The 26,142-nt window shown below is 55.4% G+C and overlaps 2 protein-coding genes across 8 annotated transcripts in view; both read left to right on the plus strand.

The window, feature by feature from the left end:
* The window catches only part of MED12 (mediator complex subunit 12), a 37,241-nt gene extending 27,052 nt beyond the window's left edge, over positions 1–10,189 (plus strand). Inside the window, exons 34-44 of one of the 3 annotated variants that reach the window (XM_075435127.1) lie at positions 239–374; positions 647–808; positions 1,349–1,726; positions 2,061–2,211; positions 2,415–2,620; positions 3,055–3,135; positions 3,380–3,597; positions 4,209–4,371; positions 7,135–7,335; positions 7,501–7,582; positions 9,605–10,189. In XM_075435127.1, coding sequence (XP_075291242.1) covers positions 239–374; positions 647–808; positions 1,349–1,726; positions 2,061–2,211; positions 2,415–2,620; positions 3,055–3,135; positions 3,380–3,597; positions 4,209–4,371; positions 7,135–7,335; positions 7,501–7,582; positions 9,605–9,648 — 1,822 coding nt within the window. In that variant the 3' untranslated portion in view covers positions 9,649–10,189. The other 2 variants (XM_075435128.1, XM_075435129.1) reach the window with 2 other exon arrangements.
* Positions 10,190–13,410: 3,221 nt separating this feature from the next.
* The window catches only part of NLGN3 (neuroligin 3), a 42,043-nt gene continuing 29,311 nt past the window's right edge, over positions 13,411–26,142 (plus strand). For 4 of the 5 annotated variants that reach the window (XM_075435173.1, XM_075435176.1, XM_075435175.1 and 1 more), the window contains exon 1: positions 14,272–14,364. The gene's annotated coding sequence lies outside the window, so the exon portion shown is untranslated. Of the gene's footprint in view, positions 13,436–14,271; positions 14,365–26,142 lie in introns of those variants that run through there. The other variant, XM_075435174.1, reaches the window with a different exon arrangement.

Consider the following 26,142-nt stretch of genomic DNA (forward strand, 5'->3'; position numbering starts at 1 on the left):
AGCTCAATGGGTAGACAGGAGGCGAGCCTTAATCTGTGATACAGCACTTGACTAAAGTGTGAACAGCCTGTGGTGTATAAACAGAAGGAGGATTAGTGTGGGAGGTTAGTCTGAAGAGTGCTTGGCACTTCTGACTGTAGGAGGTACTCTCAGCAATCTGATAATGTTTGTTACTATGATGGTAGAGGCTTTATGTCTGCTTCTCAGGTGACTTTGACCTTTCTGCTCTGACCAACAGTGAGCTCTTCACCACCGTGTTGGACATGCTGAGTGTTCTCATCAACGGCACCCTGGCTGCTGATATGTCCAGCATTTCTCAGGGCAGCATGGAGGAGAACAAGCGGGCATACATGAACCTTGTCAAGAAACTCAGGGTGAGGGACACCAGGCCCTGTATGGGGAGCAGTGCGTGCTGTGTCGTGGTTGTCTGCCTGTGCAGATTTACCTGTGTCTCACAAACGGTACTTGTCCTGTTGCTGCTGTTTAGATGAAGCAGTAAGGGTGACCCCAGTGTCTCTGTAGGGCTGAAGGGTGCAAAGGTGAGAGGTAATGCAGGAATGGAGCCAGACACCAGAAGAGGCACAGGTGGGCTTTGGATGATTTTTCCAGAGTGATTCTTCCAGTATTCTCTATTCTACTTGTGCAGAAAGAGCTGGGGGACCGGCAGTCTGACAGCCTGGAGAAGGTGCGACAGCTACTGCCACTTCCCAAGCAGACCCGAGATGTCATCACCTGTGAACCTCAGGGATCCCTCATTGACACTAAAGGCAATAAAATAGCTGGATTTGACTCCATCTTCAAGAAGGAGGTAAGTGAAGCTTTTTTTGTTCGCAGCACAGCTCCTGAGTGCGGGTGTCACCTTGTCCTCTGATGCCTTGAGTCTACACAGCTTAGGAGGCATCTGTCACAGCGCCTTGTTGCCTGCTGAGCTTGAAGTGGCTGGCTGCACGCAGACAAGGTGGCACACAACCATGTCCAAAAAGGGCAGAGCTGGGTGTTAATGTTTGGCGATACGTGCTGCTATGACCTGAGAAGTTATTTAAACTTTGATTTTTTGTACTTATGGCTGTACAAGCATAAAGAGAAATCCATAGTCCCTGTCACCTGAGTTACTGGGCAGTGCCAGTGTGCAGAAGACTGGCAGAGAAGGGGTGAAGGAGACTGGCAGTTGTTGATGAAGGCCTTTAGAAATTATTGCTTTGCACGTGAAAGAGCGGGGACCATAAGTAAGGGCTCAGGCTGTTTACTGGGACATGTGGCGTAGAGCCTGAAGAAAGCATAGAGTTTCCTGTACCCTCATAGGAGAAACAGCAGGAACTTTGAGGTTCTTCTCTCTTTTGCTTTAAAGGGTTTGCAAGTCTCTACAAAGCAGAAGATTTCCCCTTGGGATCTGTTTGAGGGCTTAAAGCACTCAGCCCCCCTCTCCTGGGGATGGTTTGGGACAGTCCGAGTGGATCGCAAGGTGTCTAGATTTGAGGAGCAGCAGAGGCTTCTTCTGTACCACACGCACTTGAAACCCAAGCCCCGCAGTTACTACCTGGAACCATTGCCACTGCCCCCTGAAGAGGAAGAGCCTCCTACACCTGTGGCTTTAGAGCCGGAGAAGAAAGCTGCAGAACCAGCCAAGGCTGATAAAACAAGTTCCAATCCTGCCACCTCTACTGAAGAACGCAAGAAGAAACAGAGCAAAACCAAGAAACGCAACCAATCTGCTAGCAAAACTGAGGTAATTGATTGCCCAACAGCTATGGACCTACTGTGTCCACCCCTCCTGGTCACAGAGCGCTCCCTTGAGTCTTCCTGAGGAGCCTGAGAGTGGTGTAACAGTGAGGATGGAATGTCTTTCCTCTCAGCTGGGAGTGCTGGAGCTCTATCCTGTTTTCTCTAGCCTGGGGCAGGGCACACATTTTCTTAATCCCTGGTGGGAGGGAAGGAGGCTGCGCAGCTCAGGTAGCATCCCAGGCTTCCTCCTGTGGACTTTGTAGCCCTTTCATACTCTTCATCCATTCATGAATTCCCAGTGCATGTTGATCTTTCTTACTGCTTCTTTGTCTTTGCAGGATTTTGTGTTGGGCCCTAGCCGAGGGGTTTCATATGGAGTTGGTATGCCTACGGATCTCTTGCATCATCAGTCAGGAAGCACAATGTCAAGGCTGGCGTATGGGCAATCACCAGTGAGTCTCTATGCGCAGAATCAGCCTCTTCCAGCAGGTAGGTGCACAGGAGAGTGAGCACATTGCACCTCTTTGGGAACCTCTTGTAAGAGCCCCTTCTGTGAGGTGATCCTACACAGGTCCCTACACTTTGCCCATTTGCCTGTCGTGTGTCTAGATACAGTGATGAACAGTCATTCTGGATCTACAGGGTTCAGCAACAGCAAGTGACTAGTTGGCCTGTTTCTCTTCCTCTTGCAGGTGGCCCTCGCCTGGATACATCCTACAGACCTGTACGTGTGCCACTGGGGAAACTTGTTCAAAGTCGTCCTCCCTATAGTGGTGTGCTGCCTCCAGGCATGGGGAGCATGATGGGCATTGACCCCTCCTACAAGCCAGCAGTGTACAGACAGCAGCCTCCAGTGTCCCAGGGACAGATACTGAGGCAGCAGCTTCAAGCAAAGTTGGTAAGTTAGATCTGTGCTCTTGCTGTTGCTCAACCCCACAGTACAGCAAGCCCAGGCTATTTTCTTGGCTATCACTTCTAGCCAGAAGGCTCCAGCTCTCTTTGTTTCTGCCCTGGAAAGATGTTGTCTCTTGTGTCTATTCCTGTGGTGCAGCACTGTGTTTGCCACCTGCATGGTGGGCCCACATCACTAAGAATTGGTGGAGGCTGTCAGTGAGGTGCAGTGAGGGGGCACATCCTGGCTGTGGGGTGGTAGGGGTATCAGTGGCCTGTTTGTCCCGAGGCAGAAGTCATGAGCATCTGCATGCTGTGCAGCAGCTTTGTAGGTTTAGCAGTGAAGTTACTTGTCTGATATGATGGGAGGTGCAGAGAAGAGAGCAGTGGTGTCCTGCCCTTTGGAGACGTTGAAAAAAGTGTTTCTCTGTTGCCTTCCAGCAGGGCCAAGGTATAATGGGACAGCAGCCTGTGCGCCAGATGGCTCCAACCCCATCGTATGGAGCATTGCAGCCCTCCCAGGTAAGTGGCAGTGACGGCAGGTAACACTGGAGTCTGGCTGCAGCACAGGGCAGCATCTTCATTTCTGCTGCTAAATCCTGAAATCTCTTGGCTCTTCTTACTCCTCATTTGTTGGGCAGCATGAATCTGAATCCTGGAGATGAGCCACCTTGTGACAGTATTTACAGGAGGCTGATGTCTTGCGTTCCAGGCTCTCTTTTGTACCTTACCCTGTGACTGATAAAGGTTATTTGTTTCATTTCAGGGTTACACACCGTATGTCTCCCACATAGGCCTTCAGCAGCACCCCTCCCAGTCAGGCACGATGGTGCCTCCTACCTACTCTGGCCAGCCCTATCAGAATTCCCACCCCAGCTCTAATCCTGCCCTGGTGGATCCTGTTAGGCAGATGCAGCAGAGACCAAGTGGCTATGTACACCAGCAGGCCCCTGGCTATGGGCACGCCTTGGGCAACACGCAGAGGTATTTCCTACCCTAGTGGATGTTAATAAATTGTGTTTCATCAAGGGCTTCCCCGCTCTGCTCAGACAACCCTAACATCAATTTGTGAAAATCCTGTTCTCCATTCTGTGTTACGCAGCATCCGAGTCCTTCGCGCCCTCACGGGAACATGTTTATCCAGCTTTCAGACCTGGTAGGAAATGGAGAGACAGGATGAAATTCAGAGATGCTAGTTGCAGGCAGTAGACAGTGTTACCAGCCAGAGAAAGATGGAATTGTGAAGTATGAGAAAAATGACCTGGGAAAGTCATAGTTTTGGTTTTAAATCTAACCAGCAGATCACCATCAAAGGGCTAGATCTGGGATGTCCCCTGCTCCTGAGCAGGCATAAATCCAGCAGTGAAACCATGCTGAACAGTGGGGCAAGGACTTACTTAGGGCTTCTAGAACAACAGGTTGGATGAAACCTTTGAGAGGCCCTGGTGTCCCTCATCTTTCTGCAGAGAGGCAGCATGGATTGCAAGGGGCTGTTTTGGCTACCTGTCTTGCTGATGGCAGAAGCTGGGTTTGGATTAAAGAAGCTGGCTGCCCATGAATCTTTTACGCTACAAGCTTGTCCTTTTCTCTTGCAGGTTTCCTCACCAGTCAATACAGCAGGCCTCCCTGATGAGTGGGATGAACCATTTGGGTCCACAGGGAGTCCCGTCAGGAATTCGACCCAGCCAGATACTGCCTGACCAGCAGCAGCAGCAGTACCTGAGGCAGCAGCAGCAACAGCAGCAGCAGATGCTGAGGGTGAGTGGTTGCTGACAGGAGGAAGGCTGCGGGAGCTAGAGGGGGCTTGCCCAGCACTGCTTACCTCTGTCTCAGCAACGCTCTGCTGTGCTTTTCTGTGCCAGGAAGCATGTCAACTCTGTTGGAGACTGTCTGTAGTAATTTGCTATGAGGTTCTTCCTTCCTTAGACCTGGCCACTCCTGATGCAGACATCTGCTGCGCTGCCTTTTGCCAGTCACCCAGCATGTGCTAAAGGGAAGTTAGGAGCAGTAAAGGTCTATTTAGTCCTCTGTGGCCTGCATCCCACCTCTTCCTGCTCCAGCTGAGCCCATAAGGTTGTGCAGAAAGCTAGCTGTCATGGAACTGTTGGAGGAACTAGAAACAGTGAAAATCCCCCTGCCCACACAAGAGCAGGTACAGTTGTTCCATAGAAGATCATATTTAGGGGCATACCTGCATTTTCACAAGACTGAGATAAGTGTCGACTGCAGTTTTTTCAAGTGGCAGGAAATCTGGTGTGAATCAGTCCACGTACTCCACATCTAACAGCGGATGGTGAAAAACTGATCTGTAAGTTGTTAGACCCAGCTCTCTAGATTCTTTGAAGTTCACAGGCATGTGTCAACAGACATGAATGTTCCATGGATTTGCATTACGGTCTTATGAATATGAAATACTTCTATGATATACAGATGTGTATATATTTCTTGGAGTTACAGAAATGAATTGACAGAGAAACATGGAAATAGTATGGGTTAATTGGTGAATTGCATACCTTATGACAAGGCCTAGCAAACCTGTAGAATATGAGGAGACTTTATATGGCACAGAGTGCTGAGGCTTTGTGTTCTGAGAGGGGCCTGAGCAAGACGGTGGTTCCTGCGGAGAGCTGCGGTCAGCAGTATTTGAGAATTGCTGCCTTGCACTGGACAGGAGACTGCCTGAAGCATGGTCAGCAGCTTTTAGTCCTTTTGATAAGTAGTACCCCCTTACTATTCACTTGGTTTTTTGTAGCATTCTCCATCACTCGTATTTAGAAAAAGAACATGCCTTAGACAAATTGCTTGCACTTCTCCTAGCTCAGTAACTTCATGTATACCTTCAGCTTTTAGCTGACGTTGCCTGTTTTCTTTAAAATTAAAAAAGAAAAAAAGTGGAGAGCCCAAAATTTCCCCTGTTACTGTGACTCCTGCTGCATGATCAGAGGCATACCAGATGCAGAACAGACTCCTGGTGCTTGAGTTGACTCTCACGATGCAGTGGCTTGTAGACAGGACAGATGGCCTGTTGGTTTGTCTTGCATGGGTTGCTAGTCAACTGTTGCAAGAAGGTAAGACATGAAATCGGGAGGGGTATCCTGGCTCACTTAGTCATCTGCTTTTTTGTGTACCCAGGTCATAGCTTCCATTTCAAGAACCTCAGTGGCCAAATGGGTTTAAGATGGAAGTTAGGAGGCTGTTCTGGAAACTCGCTCCTGTTTGGGTTGAATCCTTGATCCAAGCCTCAGCGTGTTTGTGACTGGTTCTTGTATCCAATTATTATTGTCCAATGTGTCCTGTTGTTTACTGGCTCTTCTTTCTTTCTGATGTTCACCCAATGTATTCCTAGGGAGCACTTGCAGCTTCCGTAGGTCAGGTTTTTCTAACCTCCTCTTTTAAGATACTGTCCCTTCTCCTGATTGTATTTTTGTCTGTTTTCTGAGTCTGTTCAAGGTTTGAACCTTACCCTTTTGAGCCAGTGATCAGAACCGTACCTAGCATCACCATGGTGTTTTTTTTTTGTGGTAGCATTAGTAGCTCTCTATTTCTGCTAGAAATTCTTCTGTTGAGCTAGAGTTGAAAACTGCATTGGCAGGTGGAAGACATGTCTGAAAATTAGAAGAAATGAAAAAAAACTTGAGATTTGTGGGTATGTTCTGACTTCATGTTCAACACGCTGAATATTCTTCTCACTGTGACTAGTTCTGTCAACATCTAGGTTGGAGCAGTGCATCTGGTTTTATCCACATCCTTTTACAGAAGTGCAACACCAGCTGGCATGAGCGGCAGAGAAGGGCAGCAAGATAGAACAAGGGGTTGGGGAACATGACTGAGAAGGAAAGGCTGAAACAGCTGGGCGTTGAGTTAGAGAGATAGAGGCAAGAGCAGAGAAGTCTTGAAAATTTTTTTTTGTCTTCCAAAAAAGCCCGAAACCCCTTATCTGTTCTTGTCCCTTGGCTGTAGGACAATAAATGGTAACATATGAGATTCAGGGTAGAGATTAGGGAAAACTCCAGTAGTAGAAGTAAGGGTGACCTGGAATGGATTGCATAGGGAGGTTATAGGAGTTCTGTTGCTGCCTCTGGAAGAGTTTTGAGAACAGATCAAGCAAATACTCGGTGAAGTCAGTATTGCTGATCTTAACCAGGAGGCAAGAGATGAACCAGACAACCTCTTGAGGTAGCTCGTAGTTGTTTTCTGCTCTTGTATCTTGTTTGCTGCTAGTGATTCCCCAGCTGCCCAGTTCATAGTTCTCTTCCTTCTGCAGACTCATAGTTCTCTTCCTGCCGTCTGTTGAACCTCATCTTGCAGAAGAACTTTATCGCTGTCCCTATGTTTCTTGCCATTTCTCGGCCTGGGGCAGGATCCTGGTGAAATTTAGTTAATTTAGGTACCTGTGAAGAAAATGATGTAAGAGGGACATTACTGCATGGTATGTCCTTCCTCCTTCAGCCCTTCCTGTGCCCTGTTGCTGTGTGCGTTGCCAGACGGTTCCTGATGGTCCCTTCTCTTCTGTCTTCACAGCAGCAGCAGCAACAGCAGCAGCAGCAGCAGCAACAACAGCAACAGCAGCAGCAGCAACAACAGCAACAGCAGCAGCAGCAGCCACAGCCGCCGCAGCCACAGCCGCAGCAGCAACCCCAGGTCTCCACAGTGCCTCAGCCACAGGCGCAGGGCCAGCCCCCAGGGCTGGGGATGCAGGCTCTTCCCCCCCAGCAGCCCATTGTGAGTGTTCCCTCAGAGGCAGAGGGATGTGATAGTCCAGCACAAATCCAGCGATGCTCCACCTGCATCCCCCTCTCCTCCCTCCCCTGCGCTTCCCAGGGCTTCTGTGAATGCTGAGGCTGCCAGCCAGGTGCTGTGGCTTTAACTATGTTTCTTTCTTTACAGTTCCAGCGCCAGGGCCTTCAGCAGACACAGCAGCAGCAGCAAACAGCTGCTCTGGTTCGACAGCTTCAACAGCAGCTTTCCAGTAAGCCTTAGTGTTCTTGATCCTGTCCCTAGTCTCCTCTCCGTCATTTTCTGTTGCAGGTACCATGGTGTAGAGAAGCAATGCCAAGCCAGATGCTGGCAGGGAGGTGGCATCAGGACTTAGAGCTCCTGGCCCAAGGGCGCACGGCAGCAGGGCAGGCAGTGCTTGCCAGCTTGTGAGCAACCTTCCAGACCTTCCTTCTGCTGCCTGCAGAGGGATGAGAGAGCTGAGCCTTTGTAGGGGCTGCTATGCAGCTTTCCTGATATGATCCAGTCTGCAGCTTTCAAGCATTCAGAGATATTTCCTCTGCCGCAGATGACCTCTGAGGGGGACGGGGAGGCTCTAATCCTGGGGCACTCACTTGTTGATGACCCAGAGATACTGTGTTCGTTTTGTGATCAGGGCAAGGCTTCTTGGAGGCAGGAAGAATTCTCTGGGAATCGTTGCTGCACACATGCTGTGTTTGCAGTGTTCTGTGGGCTTCCGTGGCTGCCATCGCAGACAGGGTAATGGCAAAGATGGTGTTCAGTCTGGCACTATATTCCTGTAACCTGCATTGAACTACTGGCTGAGGGATCTAGAAACAGAACCCAGTATGTGCTGTTCCCTCCCGAATGGCCTGCTGTTACACTGTAACCTCACTGGCTTTTCTGCTATCAGAATGGCAGACATGCTATGAAGATGCCCAGAAATCAACTGCACAAGTTTTTCTGCAGTGCATTAAGTGTGGGACTGCTAGATGTAACGCTGTGCAGAGTGCGGGCTTGCAAATTGTGCCTATACTTGTTCCCTGATGGAAAATTCTTAATCCTTGTGACCAAAGAAAACCAAACTCGCCAAACCAGAAGTTTTAATGTGTTAAGTTTCCCACTAGTCTGATTCACAAACCACAAGTCTGTGCAAGGATCCCAGCCGGGACATTCAAGTATAGGAAGACCTCACATAAGAATCTGAATATAGCAGAATAGCCATATTTTTGTATCCTGTCTGTACAGCAAACGGAGCTGTTTTATATGGAACAGATGCGTGGGTCCAATGCAGCCATGTGTCAGCATGCAGCTTCCATACTCCCTCATTGGGTTTTCATCAGTTCCACCAGGAACCATCTGGAGTTCTTATTTGTAGTGTCTGGGATGGAGCGGAAAGCAGGACGTAAACCAAGAACAGCCTGTAGGAGGGGGACAAGAATACTTTGGGCCCAGGATATGCTGCGTTAAGAGGCTCCAGGGTATCCCTGAATGTACTGTTGTCCAGCAGAGTTGAGAAGGAGAGCAGGCTAGCCAGGTTACACTGGTCTTCTTTTATTTAGTCTGACTTAGGGTCAAACATGCTGATGGAGTTTCAGGAAAATAACGACAGAATTTTATTAATCGGACAGTACCCGAGTATACTGTGAGCACTGTATATCGCAAAACATCAGTCCCAGCAGTTTGGAAGTTCATGAGGTTCTTGAATACAACTTGGTTTCCTGCCTTTTTTGGTGCCATCTGGAAGTCCTTTTGGCATGTCCTTCATTTGTACCGAGATACTGACAGGGAGCCAGGATAGTTGTGTCTGAAACCTTTGCTAACTCAGGTTTCTGGGTGTGCCTCAGGATAAGAGTTTGACACTAGCTGTCTGAGCAGCCTGTATGGCTGCAGGTGTTGTGCAACCTTACAGGGCTGATTTTCCTTAGAAGTCAGAAATAATTCATCCATAAACATCCTCCCAGCTAGCTGCCACCTTTCAGGGCTTTGTTATGGTGCACCAGTTCCACCACGAGGGATGGAGAGATCTTCTCTGGAGAAACTTCAGGATCAGGACTGGCATGCATCTGTCTCTTCCTCAAAGAGTGCGGGGTCCTGACTGTGCTGCTGCCTAAAGGCTCAAGCAAATGAGCAGAGCAGGGAGTGCCATTAAGTGTACTGTTTCTCTTCTCACAGCCTACAGAATACTCATCATACTGTGCTGGTGATGTGGGGAGAGGGATCTCTGTTCTGAACCAGAACTCGTGACTGTCTAACTCTGTCTTGACCTCAACAGATACGCAGACGCAGCAGAACAACAACCCCTTTGGACGCTACTGATCTGTGGCACTTCAGCCTGATCCAGGAAGGAGACATCACTGTGGACTGGATACAGCCTCTTCAGCCTGACCCACAAACTGGGGCTGTCCCCAGCCTCTGTCCTTGGGCCTGTGCCCCCAGTGCTGCTGCTGCTGCCCATCTCACAGGGAGATGCCGGGAGGATGGTTTTATTGTACAGAGAAAGTGGTTTTGCTATCAGATTTCTACAAACGTTTATGGAGATCCTGTGTGGCTGATAGTCTCCCTTCCCACTTTGGTTTCAGTTTTTACTCAGTTTTTAGTATTTTTGTTAAAATAATGATTAAGACATTGTAAAATTTTGTACTTTATTTATACCGGATGAACCCCGTACTGCAGACCTTCTTGGATGAATACAGAGAGCTTACTTTGCAAAAGGAGTGTGTATTCGGAGCCTGCCTTTCCTCCTCAGTGCTCCACCCAGTACAGCCCGGTAGCACCTTTACATATGGTCTTACCTCTCGGTAGAACTAATGCCTGCGTTTTCAGCTTTGATGAATGGCTAAATAATTTGGTTTGGGAAAGAAAGCCCTTCTTCCCTATTTGTTTCATAAGCTGGTGTTCACATGCTTGCAAGGGTTTGTGCAGGCTCTGTAAGATTTGTATGTTGATTAAGAGCTTTACTAGTAGTATATGGCATGTTCCACCAGGACAGGGGTATGAAGTAAAGAGGGAGTTAGATCTCAGGGTAATTCTGAGCTCTAACAAGCCCAGCTGCCCAGTCACAGCAGTTATCGCGATGCTCAAGCCAGTACTTCTGCAGTCAGGGAGGACCTGCAGCCCAAGTGCACTCACAACACTGCTCCTCATCGCAGCACAGTTTTGCTGATAAGTACCAAGGCTCCTTTGCTAGCTCCTTCCTGACGCCCACAGTCCTCTTTCTGGATGGGTAATGTGCTGCAGTCTCAACTTTTCACCTGGCTTGTGCAGCCTGCGGGCATGGAGTGTCTGTTCTCTCAGTAACAGGCCCCTTTAGCTTAGTGCTGTCCATTCCTGCTGTCTGTTAAACCTGGAAACCACCACTACCACCACCTTTTTTTCTCTCTTTGGTTCTTCCTCAGCAAGTTGCTTGTGACCCATTTGACCTGTGGTCCCTCTGGCAGCTTTTCTTGACCAATGTCTTCCTTCTGCCCTATCTGTGTGGGATAGGGTGAGGTTTGCAGGGACTCATGGAAGAGCTGAACTTGACCTTAATCTAAGGGCAAATAAACAGTTCTGTAAGGCAGGCCATAGTGAGAAGGCAGGCTCAGGGAGGGGAGGAGGGAGGGATGTTGGGTCTCCAGCCCTCAGACTGTGAGGGAGGGCAGTGCCCTGTGTGCTGGCTGATGGGGCTGTGTGCTGCCCCAAGAACTGAGCCGACCCCTTTCCTCCCCGGGAACTTGCGCTGAGCCCTTTCCTCCCTGGGAACAGGCACGTGGCTGTGCTTGGGAGGCACAGCTGTGTGGGTGCCAGGCTGTGCCCTGCTTGTCCCAATTGCCCTCTTGTTGCAGGTGGGTTGGGAGGAGTTGCTGGCCGGGGCTGATGGAGATGGGCTCCATTGTTAATGAGAACGGACAGATGTGTGCGCAGGGCTGCTTCCACTGCGCACCCCTGCTTCTCCCCTTCCATGAGGCTCAGGCTGGGGAGCAGCCATGAGCTGGCTGTGGGGCACAGCCCGCCTGGTTCCCCCACCCCTCCTGCCCAGGGGAGGCTGCTGCCAGGGGCTCTGCTTGCCCACAGCCTGTGCTGCGTGACCCTGGCCATGGAAGCCCTGCTCCGAGGGACCCGTGGCTGGGGCGGGAGGAGAGCCGTGCTCCCCGGTGTCCTGCCCCGGGCTGCCAGAGCCACGGCTGGGGACAGCTGGGCAGTCTCGGGGCAGAGCAGGCCCCTGGGCCTGGCACGCGTGGCCGTAGCTGGCGGCCCCCTCCTCTGCCAGCCCTGGGAGGCAGCTGAGCCTGCGCCGAGCAGCATGGTGGATGCTGCCTGCTGCATCGCTGTGTGCCGGGGGCGGGAGGAGGGCGGTCTGAGCAGCCCGAGCAGGGTGGTGGAGGCAGCACGGCCAGGGGCGGTGCTGGGCAGCGGTGCAGTGGGGTGCTGCTTCCACGGCAGCTGGGGCAGGGCTGGGGTGCTGCAGGAGGAGAGCAGGGAGTGGGGTGGTGACCTCCTGCTTTGTGTCCTTCGGGGCCGCAGGGACCACCCTGCCTCCCTAGGGGAAAGGGGACAACTCATCCCTCCCCGGGGCCGGGCGTCTGCTGCCAGGGGACCCGGATTTGTTGCAGGTCCAAGACCCAACAAGACCGTCCGGCTGCCCAGAGGGTTCCAGGGGGTCCAGGAGGCTGCGGGCAACGTGGGGACTGGGGCGAGACCTGGTCACAGCAGGAGGCAACGTTTGGGGACCTGCATTCTGCCAGCCTTGCTGAGTGCCTTGCAGCTGCCACTGCTGTGCTGCACCTCTGCAGTGGTTTTAAGCAGGTCTGACAGCTTCCAGCCCTTCTGCTCCTTCTCTGAGTCGTGGCTAAGTGCTGCTTGTGACAGATCCAGGGGCGACTGAGGGGATTTTATTACAAGCTGCCCATTGAGTAATGCACGTGGCTGCCCTGCTGTGGCTGCTGGTCCAGGGTTGTGTGTGTGTGATGCTGGGCTCCCTGGGGCTGGGGGCCATGCCCAAGGGGTGCCTGGGCAGGGTCCATGGGTGGCATGTGCAGGCGATGCCACAGGGTGTGCCCAGCACATGGGGGGAAGCCTAAGGTTGCACAAGGCTTGGCATGGTGGGGTGATGGGTGGGCAGGAGCAGGTCATGCACCCAGCAACCTGGCACGGGTGGTCCCCAGGGACTGTGCCCCAGGCAAAGGCAGCTTGGCAGACACCTGTCAGAGCTGGTGTTGGGCAAGAAAATCAGTCCCTGCCCATTCGAGCAGCTGAAACCAGGAGTGGAGCAGCTCTGCAAGTGTCCAGCCTCCCCGTGCAGTGCCCATGGTGGGGAGTGGGCCATGAGACACCACTGCAGCCATGCACCATGACCCGTCCTGGGCTGGCTTTGCTGAGCAGTGGGACGCAGGGAGCTGTGCCTGGAGCACTGCCTGCTGTGGGGCAGCCCGGCACTGGTCCAGGGGCCCCTTCAAGATGCTGCTCAGGGCTTCTGAACCCTGGTGGGCACGGGACAGGGTTGTGCATCCATCCCACGGGACACTGGACCACGTTGTCTGCTCAAGGGCTTACAGGCTGGCTGCGTGCAGCTCACCCTGCATATAACAGGCCAGCAACAAAATTGGTTAAGCTGCCAACCACCAGCGAGCAGTCCCTTGGAGAGGGAGTGGAGCAGGAGGGGCAGGAAAGCTCTGACCTGCTCTGCAGTGGCAGCTGGAAGGCGCTGGGGCAGTTGCAGCCCAACCTGTGTGGGGTGCAGCGATGTCCCTGTGGCTGCACATTCACCGACTCAGTGCACGTGCTGGTGGCACGTAGGAGAGCCAAAATAAATGCCTGCCCTTTGCATGCTGCTGCACAAGCTTCTTAAATGGGAAGCGGTGGCTGCTCTGCAGAGCCCGGGTACGGTCTGGGTTACAGCTCTAGCAGTGGGAGGGAGGCAGAGCCAGCTCCGCTCGCCTGGATCGGGAAGCGTGGCGGAGTCTGCTGGTAACCGCACGTCCTTGTCTTTGATTCGGCTTCACGGCTGACGCTGCCCTGGCTGTGGCAGAGAGATGCACAGACCAGACACATCCAGCAGGATCCAAATCCATGCCCTGTTTCAAATGATTTCTGTAATCCCATCAGGCAGGACTGGAACAGAGAGGTAGCCCCGCCGCGGGCAGAGGCAGCTCCTGCCAGGAGGCCATGCGTGAGGGGAAGGTGTCCCCACGCTGGGAAGGGTCATGCTGGGGAGAAAGGGGAGCGACAGAGGTGCTGGGTCGTGCTCACGGGGCTGCTGGGGCCGGCGGGGCTGTGGGCGCTGAGCCGGCTGCCCGGTGCGCGGCAGGGCGGAGGCGGGGATGGGGCATCCCATGCTGGTGCCGGGTGAATCCTCCCCTGGAGCAGCCGGGCCCTGGGGAGCAGCGGGGCAAGCGGGGGCTGCTGCCCTGGCCCTGAGGGAAGGTGGGGGGCTGGCGGGCGTGGAGGGCTGCGGGGAGGGCTGGAGGGCGCCCGAGCAGAGGGCCTGGGGCAGGTACGGGCTGCCGTGGGGCACGATTCTGGGTGCCCGGGCTGGTGCGGGGATGCCCGGGGTCGTTTGCCGGTGCGGTGCGGGGGCCCCCAGGGCTTGCGGGTGCCCCGGCCGGTGCGCCGGGGGTTACCGCACCCTGGGCCGGGAGTGGGGCAGAGCCGGAGCCGTGCGCAGGGGCCGTGGGGGGTACCGGGGTGCGGGTGCGGCCAGCGCCGGTACGCAGCGGGCGCGGCCCCGGCCTGCGCGGGGCCCGGCGGCTGCGGCACCCCTCGGGGCGGTGCCCGGGGCGGTGCAGGCGCCGGGGCGTGCGGTACCGGACACGGCCGGCGCAGCGGCGGGGTCGTGGGACGCCCGATCAGTGCGGCACCGGTACCAGTACCGGGCGACGACGCCGAGGGCGGCGGCAGCGAAGGGGTGCTGCGGTGCGGCCCCTCCCCCGCCCGCCCCCGCCGTGCCCGCGCCGCGCGCTCTCGGTGCGCGGTCGGGCCGGACTGAGCGGAGTGCGGGCGCGGAGCAGCCGCTGCCGCCACCGGCATGGCCCAGCCGCGCCGCCGGCCCCCACGGTGAGTGCGGCCCGGCCCGGCCCGGCGTGGCTCTCGCTGGGGGGGGGGGGGGCGGCCGGGCGGGACTCGGCCGGCTCCACGGCGGCCGTGGGGCTCCCGAGGCGGGGGTGGCCGCGGGCCGGTGCCGGTGCCGCTCCCGGTGCCGGGGTGGGGCGGCCGGGGCCGGGCCGGGCAGCGGGGCGGGGCGGGGGTTCACGGGTGGGGCCGAGCTCGGCGGCGGGTAACGGCGGGGGTTAACGGGGCCGGATGGGCGGCCGCGGCGAGCCGGCGGGTTGCCATGGCGACGCGCTGAAAGGGGGATTGTGCGCCCGCCTCAGCTGCGCGGCCCCCGCCCGCCCCTCGGCCCGGGGCCACCCGCCCGGTTCGGCTCGGCTCGGCTCGGCGCGGGGAGCGGCGGCTCGGGCGCTCCCGCCCCAGGGACCGGGATCCTCCCCGGGGCTGGGGGTGCTGGGAGGGCGGGGGCAGAAGGCTGCTGGCGGGAGCATCCCCAGGCCAAGGGCAGGCAGGAGATCCCCTCGGCTCGGTTCGTCTGGCAGAGCGCAGGGAACGCCATCAGTCCTTGGGCTCCTGGAGCAAACGGGCATTCCCGCTCCCGGGCAGGGGGCCTGGGGGAGGCAGGCTGGGGGGCAAACGGGCTCTGCTGTGCTGGCCATGCTCGCCCCTGAGCAGGGAGGTGGGTCGGGCCCGTTGCGCAGCAGTTGCCGGTGGCACGGCCGACGTCCGCGGTGGCTGGGGTCAGTGCTGTTCGCCTGAGCTGGGCTCCGCCGCGCTCCCAGAGCAGGGCAGGCCTGGTGGGTGATGGCTGGCGCCGGGGTCCGTCCGTGTCTGGCGCTGTTGGCAGCGAGCGAGAGGAGAAGTGACGAAGGACATGAGGCCTGCCCATCTCTTTCTGGGCCACACTGCCAAATGGTGACAGGTCCTGGTGCCTCTGCTGGCTGCCCTTCCCAAGGCCATGGACCTCCCTCAGGGAAGTGGCTCTGGCATGAGATGCCCACGACGCTGGGGTTTTCTTTCCATCCTTTGACGGTGCCTCGTCCACTGCTGCTGCCGGCTCAGCCCCAGGCGACAGCGGAGGGGCTGGAGGTGCTGGGCACACGTGGGTGCAGCGGGAGAGCCGGCAGAGCCAGCACCCCACCAGCCCCTGTGCTGGCTGTGCTTCCTGTCAGCCTGGTGGGACCTTCCTTCCTCTGGAAACCGGGGTGCTCTGTGGAATTGGGGGCATCTGGCAGCCGGATAAGGGGTGGCAGAGAGGGAGATGTGTGTTGCCAGGGCGGGGGTTACTCTTCACTCTGGCAAATGCACGTGCCACCTTTTCTCCCTGCTCTGCACCAGAGCACCTGTGCCAACCCCTGGCGCAGGGCTGGGCTACCTGAGGTCCCCGTCAGAGCAGACCTCCTCCCGCTCTGCACGCTGCAGGTGGCCACCACCAGCCTGGTGTCTGCAGAATGGTTAAAGGCTGACATTTAGAGGTCACACTTTTAGCATTGTGCATGTGTTTGCTTCATTTGCATTTGCAGTTAGCCCAGCTCGAGGCTTTGCCACTCGCATGTGCAGTTGCCATGGTTACGTGTGCAGTCGGGATGTGGAGTTTGGTTGGACACCTGCAAACGTGCAGCTCTCAACCTCCAGAGCACCAGGGCATGAGCGAAAGCTGCTGAGATGCAGGGCAGCCCTTGGACCGGGGCGGGTGGGCCCTGCGCAGCAATGCGCGGAGGAAGTGGAGTTGCAGTGCCCAAAGGCCTGGAGTGAAGGTGCTCAAGAGCAGCGCAGTGAGGGTAGGCAGAACCTGGGAGTCGCAAGCGGAGCTGCTGTGCAGGCTGGCAGTGCCTTGCCCACAGGCAGGGGCCTGCCGAGGCTTCAGAAAGCAGCATGAGAGTTGGCAGAGTGCTGTGCCGAGGCTCCAGCTGTGGCGGCTGCATCTTTCCTGGCTCTCTGTGGAGTCTGCTCTGGCTGCTCAGGTCCGACACAGACAGGGACCCCCTCCAGGTGCTTTTTGACCAGGATCACACCAAGTCCATGAGCGACAGCAAGGAGATAGTGACTGCCAAAACCCTGTGGCAGATCCACGTTGGCCTTGTCTTTATGTCAAGGGAGGAGGAGTTTTACGACAGCAGGTGTGGAAGGGACATCAAGGTGACTGAGACTCTAAGCTCCATCTAAACCATTCCAGCATCAACTCAGCCAGCTCCTAAACTTTCCTTATCACAGTGGTTCTGCTGCCTCCCAAGCAGTTTGCTGCTGTCTTCCCATATCCTTCCTGCCAGGAGCTACTTCTACGCAGCAGGCGGGGGAGAAGGGAAGCCCTCTTGGCTGTCCAGGAACAACTGTCGCCTTGGACAGACCAGTGTGGGTTGTCCATGCTGCCCTGGTGGCAGCTGGAGGAATCCAGTAATTGGAGGAGGGTGGAAGGACGGTGGGGATGAAGACATGAAGCGTGTGTCTGGGTGTAAGCTGTGGAGAAGGCATGGAGGAACCTCTGAAATCTCATAGCAGAGCATGGAGGGGATGGGTATCTGCCATCCTCAGGCTGTGCATGAAGGGCAGAGGGATGGGGCAGGGACAGCTTGGCTCTGTCCTTAGGGCTTTCAGTGCCACTGGGATGGGACAGTTATTTGCTCCCCATGGGATCCCAGACAGAGATTCTGCCCCTGATGGTCTGTGGTTATTGGCTGCCAGTAGACGTGCTCTGTCAGTAGAGCATTTCAGAAGATGCTTCTTAATCAGGGTCTGGCATTCGTACCTGCATCCACAGCCACAGCCAGGGACATGCGTGGGTCTTGGGTCAGCAGGGAGGGGAGGTGGTCACAACCAACTGGCAGGGGCACATCAGCAGGAGGAGGCAGGGTGGATCCTGGCACTGGGGTGCTCGAGAAGAGCAGGGTTTGAGGGCTGTGGCAGAGTTGAGTGGTGCTGTATGATGGACTAAATGCTCTGGTGGTCTCCTAATGTGATGCTCCCCGGAGCTGGGGGCAGGGAGCAGGCTGTGACCAGCGCTGTGTGCTGTTGGCCTCAGCAGGATTCTGCAATGGGTGTGAGGGGAATGAATAAATGGTCCTGCAACAGCCAGAGCTGGCGATTTGAACCCACATCATTCAGACTTTGGAGCGAGTCTGACTGAGGGGAAACAGGGATGAAGTGGGAGTTGTGGAAAGACGCGGAGGCTTCTGGCTGCAGCTGCTGGGTTCTGTCTGGTGCGTGTAGCTCCTGGAAGTTTTCCCTGGTTATGACGATACATGCTGTTTGTTTGGAGCCTTGTCTGGGCTCAGTAGCGATATGGTATTGCAGTCCGTGATGAAACCTGAGTTCCTGCTTAGTCTTGCAGTTGTGTGGGGAACTCTGCCCTTGCAATATACTCCTTTTGCCATGTTGTCTGTCTGGCAGCGGGGCAGGCACGTGGCATGTGGGGGATGGGGTACGTCTGTGAACAAGACTGTGCCGGGGAGTGCTGTCTGGGCTGAAACTGCCTTGGCAAGGAGCTCAGGGGGTTGTTGGTAAGGAAGCCTTGCTCCTGACACTGCAAAATGCAGAACAGTGGAGTAACATCTGTTATTTTCAAATCGCATCTCAGTGTGAGCGTATCCTGCTAGGTGCCTGGCAAGCAGAGCCGTAGCTTTGCCTGGTGGCCAGATGCTCTGGCCATGCCAGCAGAGCAGGTGGCAAAGTTTGGGAAAGGTTGCAGAGAGAGCGTGTTACAGGGCTCGTACTGTGCGTGAGCCTTGTTTGGGTCTGGGCCTGCACTGCTGGGGCTTCCTGAGGGTGAGGGTGGTTGGCAGAGGCTGGTCAGGAACGCTTTTGGGATCGACTTGGAGAGGAGACTGCTGGCATGGTGATCAGGGGCTGCAGAGACTTTACCTTCATCAGGCATCCATTAGATGCTACTCTAAAGGAAAGGGAGAAGAAGCCCGAGTCTGCAGTGTGGCCAAAGCCTCTGCACGCCACTCACCATGGAGGTGGCTGTGTCCATCTCCTGGTGCCAGCAGCCAGTGCTAAAGGAGTTGTGGAGAGGAGTCTGTGAGTCCAGCTGTCTTCACATCTTTCCTCTACCCTTACACGACTCCAGACGCTGCTGAGCAACTTGAGGACTTGTGGGACAGTGATGCAGAAGGAGAGGGCAGGGGTTACTCTGTGTCTCTGTCTCTAGAGCTGCTCTGGGGGAGCTCAGGAGAGATGTGTGGGTGTTGAGATCATTGTGGAGTCAAATGTCTGGAAGTTGCAGCAGGAATGGTCAGAGGTCTGATGGTCTCTGTGCAAAAAATGGTTAGGTAGGGCAGGGTTCTTCAGACTGGAAAAGAAACAACAGAAGATGGATAAGATATGTCTACAGAAGGCCAGGAGAGAAGGGATAGAGGTTAACTGTTCGTTGTTTCTTTCCATGCAAGTACAAGGTCACATCAAATGAAGCTAGCAGGAGGTGCCAAACAGAAGGAGGGGCATTGCTTCTCACAGATGTGCTATCAAATCGCAGAAATGCTCAGAACAGGGTGCCGTGAACAGTGAAACCCTACGTTGGTTCCAGGAGAAACGGGCTGAATTCAAGCTGGACAAGAGGTTGCCCCTGAACCAACAAATACATTGAGATCCACCTCTGGCTTGGGACGCTGCTGAGCTGCAAATTGCTCATGCTTCTGACTACTGGCAAGAAAGTACATAGAGCAAGGTGGACCCTTGGTCTGAGCTCTTATTTTCATAACATTGTTCCTGCTAGAGAGAGCGGAGCCAGGCGGGAGCACTGGGCTTTGGTGAGGAAGGGTGGGCTTATCCCCATCCAGCTCTGTGCTGCTTTGCTTGGCACAGGATGACAGATGCCTGCTCAGTGCCTCTTCCTCGCTGAGAGCACGGTGATCAACGGGATGCTCTCTCCATATGATGGAGGTGCAGCTGGTAGAAGAGGTGGGACCTGTGCTAAGCACCGATCCTCTGCCTTGGCATCACAGGACCCTTTGCTGGAGACTTCTGATAGACTTTTGTCTGCTGAGCAGCTGCTAATTCAGTTGGTTTGAAAATGGATGGCAAAATCCCTTCCCTCCTATGTTATCTGGCATTTCTGCTTCCTCTGGTTCCCTGGGCACAGGGCACCCACCCGACACGCTGGCAGCAGAGCTGGAGTCTCATCTTGGCGTTCTCCCATTTCCCTGGTACTCACTGCACCTGGTGGGCACTGTGGGATCACCAGGGATCTGATCTTCACCTCCCCCTCCTACAGTCCCCTGGCTCTGCCTGTTCTCACGCACATCAGGAAACATCAGTCTCATTTTTTTTCCTGGTTTTACGCCCAGATGAGAGATGTCAGTGAGGGTCCAGTTCAGCCTTACCTCAGCGTATGTGGGGTGCCAGAAAGCTGTCCCCGAGTTTCTCGAGCAGTCCAAAGACATGCAAGGACAGCAGGGAGACACGAGGCTCGGCTTGGGAGAGGTTTGCTTCTTGTGGGAGAAGTAGACTTGGAGAGGGGAATGCAGGGGTAAGCAGCCCCTAGTGGGCTCTGGCTGGGGGGCAGCAGGATGAGGCCAGGTAAGGTTGAAGCTCATGAAAAGGATGCTGTTTGCCATCGTCATGACTTCCAGGAGGACCTTGTCCACAAGGGCTGAGGGAAGTGTCCACTAGCACAATGGTGTCCTTGCAACCACAGAACTGGAATCTACCCTTGGCTAGCAGCCATAAGCGGACAGATCCCGTGCCTCAAGACAGAAACAATCTCTGTTTCTGTCTCATTGCCATTTTGGTCTCTGTTGCTGTTGGGCTCTCTTGATGAGGATCTGAGGTTGCAGATTTGGGCAGGGAGCTGCTGTACTTTGATGCTCACGACTGTAAGAGGATACAGGTTGTTACCTGCTCTTTGTAACAAAAACCTCCTCCCGTGTCTGCCGGGAGCGATGCTTCAAAGTGGGCATCTGCTGAGGCAGAGCTGTGCTCAGGGACCTCTGAGAAGCAGCAGGGAGCATGAGAGCCTTCTTGGCACTGGGGGTTTCCTTTCCTTGTCATTGCTGGTCCTTGCAGCCTGCCTGTATGTCCTGCTTCATCTTTGTCTGCTCCCTCTGGAGAGACAGGGCATCCCCAGGCTGCCCGATTTGCTCTGGTCCAGCTTATTTCTTAACACTAGGCAGCCTCTACAGTAAAACACATTAAAGGATTTTTTGCCAGAGGTTTTAGGCTTTCTGCTTTTTTGTGCTTGAAGATAGAAAATATGGGAGGAGAAAGCTACAAGGAAAAATAGAAAATACATTTTGGATTAAATTTAAATAAGCTTATTTCCTAGCTGCTGGCTTGCCTGGCCACCAGTCCTTAGCAAGCCCTGTTTCCATGAGCAAGAGTCAGACTTTGCAGAGCTGCCGTGGCTGCAGGCTGACCCTCCAGGCTGGAGGATTTCCGTGGTCTTCTGCTCGGTCACACCAGCTTTGGTTTCGGTTTAGGAATGTGAGCGGCTGATGGCTCTTGCTGAAGGCAGGCTTCCCTGCTTGAGGAAGCTGCATGTCTTAGTTGAGTAGAGGCTGTTGTGGGCTTGGGCTGGACCATCTAACTGCCTGAGTTCCTTCTGAGGTGACTGACACCACATCTGTCCAGGCTGCCAGCTATACATACGACCTGTGATGACAGTGATCTCTGGCTGTGACACCTGTACATACTCTTCAGGTTGCTCACTGGAGCATGTAGCAAATCTGTGCATTTCCAGAGTTCCTGGGAAAGCGCTTAGGGTTTCTGGGGAAACCAGTAACTCTGGCTTTTATCTTATTCAGCTGCAGATGGGCATTTTTGGATGCCATGCCAGCAGCATGTGTGGGTGGCCGTTGTGCCAGGGGCCCTGGGGCTTCCCTAGCCCTAGTGCTGCCCCGGGCATGGAGAGCACGGCCAGCGCCGTGGCAGCTCCACTGTGAGCTGATGCTGGCTGTGCAGGGTTGGCGGCTTTGCCCAGGAGCTCCTCCACAGCCGCCAGCCATTATCCTCGGTGCCGGCACTCGGTGGCAGGGTGGGGCGAGGGGGAAGACAGATGTGGAGGGGAAGGGTGGCTTCTCCAGTACCTGTGCCTTATTCTGGAGTGTGCAAGTGTGAAATTCAATTTGTAGATAAGCCATATCTGGTGAGGAACACAGGCCACGGCATCTGCTGGAGCCAGGCGGTGTCTGGGAGCAGCGCGGCCGGCATGCACAGCATGTCCTGCCTGCCAGCTCTTGCGGAGGCTGACGTCACCTCGGAGGAGCAGTGGCTGCTGCAGGACATGGCTGCTTGACGCTGTGTCATGTTGGTTCTGGGAGTGCAGCCCCGGCTGCCAGCAGGAGCCCTGCCGAGAGGTGCTGCCCCGGGGCTGGGCTCCCCTGCCCTGCAGAGGAGAGGGGCACAGCGCAGCGGGAAGCGAGAGGGACCTGGTGCTCTCTGCCACCAGCAGCTTGCAAGCTGGGCAGTGGGAGGACGAGTGTTGTGGATGGAGGAGCCCATGGCACTTCCAGCAGCGATGTTTTCCTGCCTCCACGTTCAGATCTTCCCTTCCTGACGTTTCCAGTGAGTGTCACTTGCTGGTGGGAGCAGAGGGAATGGACATTATAGCGTTAGCAAAAACAACTTGCTCTGGCCTGTGCTCTGTCCTCCATGTGTGTTGCTACCAGTGGTCACAGCTCCCCTTTTCCTGCCCCAGTCCAGAGCTTTCTGTGTCTCCCACCTCTGAGTGCTTTGCAAAGAGCAGCCTTCTCTTGCAGCTGAAGAGACCAGTGCTATGCGGAGGGGGGCACAGTCACCCAGGCCAGCCACAGCAGAGCTGGGACTGAGCAGTGCCCTGGTCCTCACTGGTGGCTGCTGCTGAGGCTGGCTGTGTCCCCAGGCAAGCTGCAGTGTCAGGAGGCGGTGGGTCACTGCTGATGCCATCAGGCCTGGAAGGGGCACCAGCATGGTGATGCCAGGACAGTCAGTCTGTCTGGGTGTTCCTTGCTGGACAGAGAAAGCACTTCTCCCCTGATCCCAGCTTGACTTTTGCAGTATGGTCAGAAAATCATGTCCGGTCTCTGGTCAGGGCCACTGGCACTAACTCAGCTCAGCAGCTTGTGTCAGGCAGGGTGTGCTGGGGCACTCGCCTCTCTGAGTAGGATGATGGCCTGGGGTTCAGCCGGGGCATCTCTCTGATGAAGGGTGGGACCTGCAGCTCTCCTATCTGTGGGAAGCCAGGGGCCATGGGGTGGGACAGCCCTGCATCCCAGGGTCTGGGCATGTGGGTCTGCGCGCAGCCTGTCTGGTGTTCCACTTGGAGGTGGGGACTGTTGTAACAAGGTGGAGGTGGTGTGGGCAGTGGAGGTAATGCTAGCTCAAACATCTCCTGGGACAGCTTTCCTGCGCATTGCCACCAAGGACCCTGCAGCGAGGAAACGATGTGGTGCTGGACCGCAATGCTTGGGCTTCCTAGCACTGTGAGGGAGCATGCATGGCCCTGCTGCCTGCATTGTGACCCTGGAGGAGTGGCTATGCTGGGATGGCCCACACCCTCCGCTCGCAGAGGGTTTTACTGTCTCCACAGAGCCACCCTGCTCCACAGACTTTGTGGCTGGGTTGGTGTGCCAGGGTACAAAATGGGGTGGGAACGGGTGGTGCAGGAAGGTGGTGCTTGTACACTGCCTGATAACTTGTAACCTTATCTCTGCACAGGAAAACTGACTAATTATGTCGTGTTTCAGCTTCTGTGGAAAAGTTGGTTCCTGCTTGTCTCTAAGTATTTTCCTCATCTTTGTTCTTTGCCCTGGATTTTGTTACCTTTAGCCCAGATCACCTCCCCGAGCTGGTTTACAGTTCTGCCCTGCAAAAGTTTGCTCAGCTGACAAAGAGTGGTAGGCAGTGATGTCAGGCAGAAATAGGTGGTTGGGGCAGGTATTGGTAAAGGAAACAACCCTTTATCAGCTCTGCCACTGAAACCGGAGGTTCTTAGAGCTACTGTCTGGATTACAGCCTGTGATTAAGTGGTTTTGGCTTCCTGCTTTGCGTCAGTAAAAATGAAACATTGAGAACTTACTTTGGGTATAGCTGTTCCCATTCAAATCACTATTGGGTTTTGTTGCCCACCCTCTCTAGTTGCATTTGCAGGAAGTCTGTATTTTAAGCTGCAGTCGTTCCTCTCTGCCCAGCCCACCTCCTTACATTTATAGAGCCTCCTCCGGGCCAAGCTAGTCCATGGAAAGCATTGGCTGTGCAGGCACTCAGCCTGCCTGCAGCCACCGATGCATTTTCAGCTTTCCTTGGAGCACATGCGAGATGTCTTGACCCATTATTAGCACAGGTGGTGGTACAGGTAGGACAGGGCTTTGTGCAAATTGCCCATGGCCCAGTTGGTTGGAGGGGATCCATGTCCTTTGCAGAGCTGAGTGTTCAGAAAGGAGCTTGGGTGACTGGGGTATGAGAGAGTTTTGGGGAAGAACGTTCCATCAGCAGCTGGGTTTCATGCTTGCTGCATAGTTTGGGGCATTTCAGAAATGGGGTGTCATTACATCAAACCAGCCTCTCTGGGTTACTGAAGTCTCTTTTGTTTATTAAATTTCAAACCTCCTTTTGCTAACATAGGAAATATGAACTTGTTTGGACTTAGAGTTTCAGAAGCTTGTTGCTCTGAAAAGAGTCTTGTGCTTGTGTAATTGCTCCCTAGCATGGGTCAGTCATAATGATCCACGTTAACTTAAAAACCAGGGCCCCTGCTAGCCACAGTGGTTTCTGAGGCAGTCGTTTGGGAGAGCACGTAGGAGCCATTACTCTGGCAGATGTGAGGGGGATGGTGGTGAGCAGCTGGGATAATGTCACCGCGTGGCTTGCCGAAGCTGGAGAAGGAAGTGAGGGGAATGCTGCTTGCACAAACAGCTCTCTCTTGCTGGGTGAGATTTGCACTCCAGTCGCTAGCTGTGGAGTGTTGATCTCAGATTTGTGAGGGAGCTTATATAGCCTTAAAGTAGGTGCCTGGTGCTTGTTTGTGATGTGCTGGAGAGCAAACGGGTTGTCTTGGCATGAACTTTGTGCTCGTGCCAAGGGCTTGCTGAAAGCGGATTGTCTGTCAGTACACTCCTGAATAAGTGTCTGGAAATTCCAGGGTTCTGTGGATGCACTTTTGCATTGTCAGTCACCTGCCTGTGCAAAGCGAGTGGTGGAGTATTTCTGCCATTTATTTATAAAGCACTGTTTCCTCTAGAATAAAACAGGAGATTTCAGTTGGAAGGGGCCTACAACGATCATCTAGTCCAGCCGCCTGACCAGTTCAGGGCTGACCAAAAGTTGAAGCGTGTTGTTGAGGGCATCGTCCAAATGCCTCTCAAACACGGACAGGCCTTGGGGCATCGACCACCTCTCTAGGAAGCCCGTTGCAGTGTTTGACCACCCTCTCGGTAAAGAAATGCTTCCTCATGCCCAGTCCGAACCGCCCCCGGTGCAGCTTTGAACCATTCCCACACAGCCTACGGCTGGGTGCCAGGGAGCAGCCTACCGCACCTCCCCCTCCGCTTCCCCTCCTCGGCGAGGCGCCTGGTGCCCGCGGGCCGGCCGGGCTGCGCTGTCTGCCCGCTCGGGCGTGGGGACGGCCCGGGGCCCCGGCGGAGGGAGGGCCCGGTGCCCGGCGCGGGGCCGGCCCGGTGCCCGGTGCCGGGCGGAGGGTGCTGAAGGGACAGCTCCCGGCCGCGCGGGTGCGGGTGGCCCCTCCCGCCCCGCGGGGCCGGTGAGCGGGGCGCGGGGCGGCGGCTCCCGCTCCGCTCCGGGGAGCAGCGCTCGGCCCCGCCGGGCCGTCCAGGCCGGAGCAGAGCGGGGCCGCCCCCGGCTACGGCAGCGTGTGCGCGACCCCAGCCCGGGGCCGCTGGTGTGCCCTCCTCCCGGGCCAGGCCAGGCTCGCCTCCTGTGCTGCCGGTTGTGCTGGCTGGGAGCAAGCGTGTGTGCGGCCGTGCCAAGGCCAGGGCGCCGCGTGTGCTGTTTCGACAGCGGTTCTCGTTAACCCCTGCCCCTGCGGGGAACCAGCTGTAAACTGGAACTGTGCAAGCAGCAAGGTGAGGGAGAGAAAAGCTGCCACTGGTTCTTCACACTGGGGTCAGAGAAGCCGTAATGTGAGATAATCCAGATTATTTCTATCCAGAAATTGGCGCTGAACAGCCTGCTCCCAGCAGCTATCCCTGAGCCACGGGGAAACCCGGCAGCCCACCAAGAGGCTGCTGCCGCTGCCCTCTTCACGGCCAGGGATCTGTCCCGGCAGAGCTTCTTGCTCGCACAGCAGCCACTGGCTGTGTCACCTGGCCCTGCCTCAGCTTTCCACCAGACTCCTGGGAAGCAGCAAGTGGGAAGCTCAGTCAAAATCTAGACCAGCTCAAGGTGAGCATGTAGCCCACTCCAGAAGAGCCCAGGCTTTCAAGCACAGTTGTCCTTGGGTCCTCTATAGAGGCCACCCTCTGCTTGCATCGGCAGTATTGGGTGCTGACCCCAACACGGTCCCTGCTGCAGTGCTCACTGGCTGTCCTTCAGCAGCATCGCCAGTCTCAGCTCAGTGACACTGAGAAACCTCCTGAAGTTTTTGAGCTTTTGATGCTAAAGAGGAGTTGGAAATGAGCCAGGCGACCTCACCTGCTGGGTACTGTGCCTTCTGGAGTCCAGCATCGAACAGTGTGCTGTTGTTCAACACCAAAAAGGTGTGGAAAGGCTAATGTGTGGGCAAGGGAAAGGTCTGCTTTGCCCCTGGTGTCCTTCTCAAGGCAAGCTTGGCTCCTTCCTGAAGGACTCGTTAAAGACCGTGGAGCAGCTGAGGACAGGCCACATTGCAGCAGCAGGAGGCCATTGGCACCGCAGCAG

Source organism: Opisthocomus hoazin, chromosome 14 (genome assembly GCF_030867145.1).
Source record: "Opisthocomus hoazin isolate bOpiHoa1 chromosome 14, bOpiHoa1.hap1, whole genome shotgun sequence".
Classification (NCBI taxonomy): Eukaryota; Metazoa; Chordata; class Aves; order Opisthocomiformes; family Opisthocomidae; genus Opisthocomus; species Opisthocomus hoazin.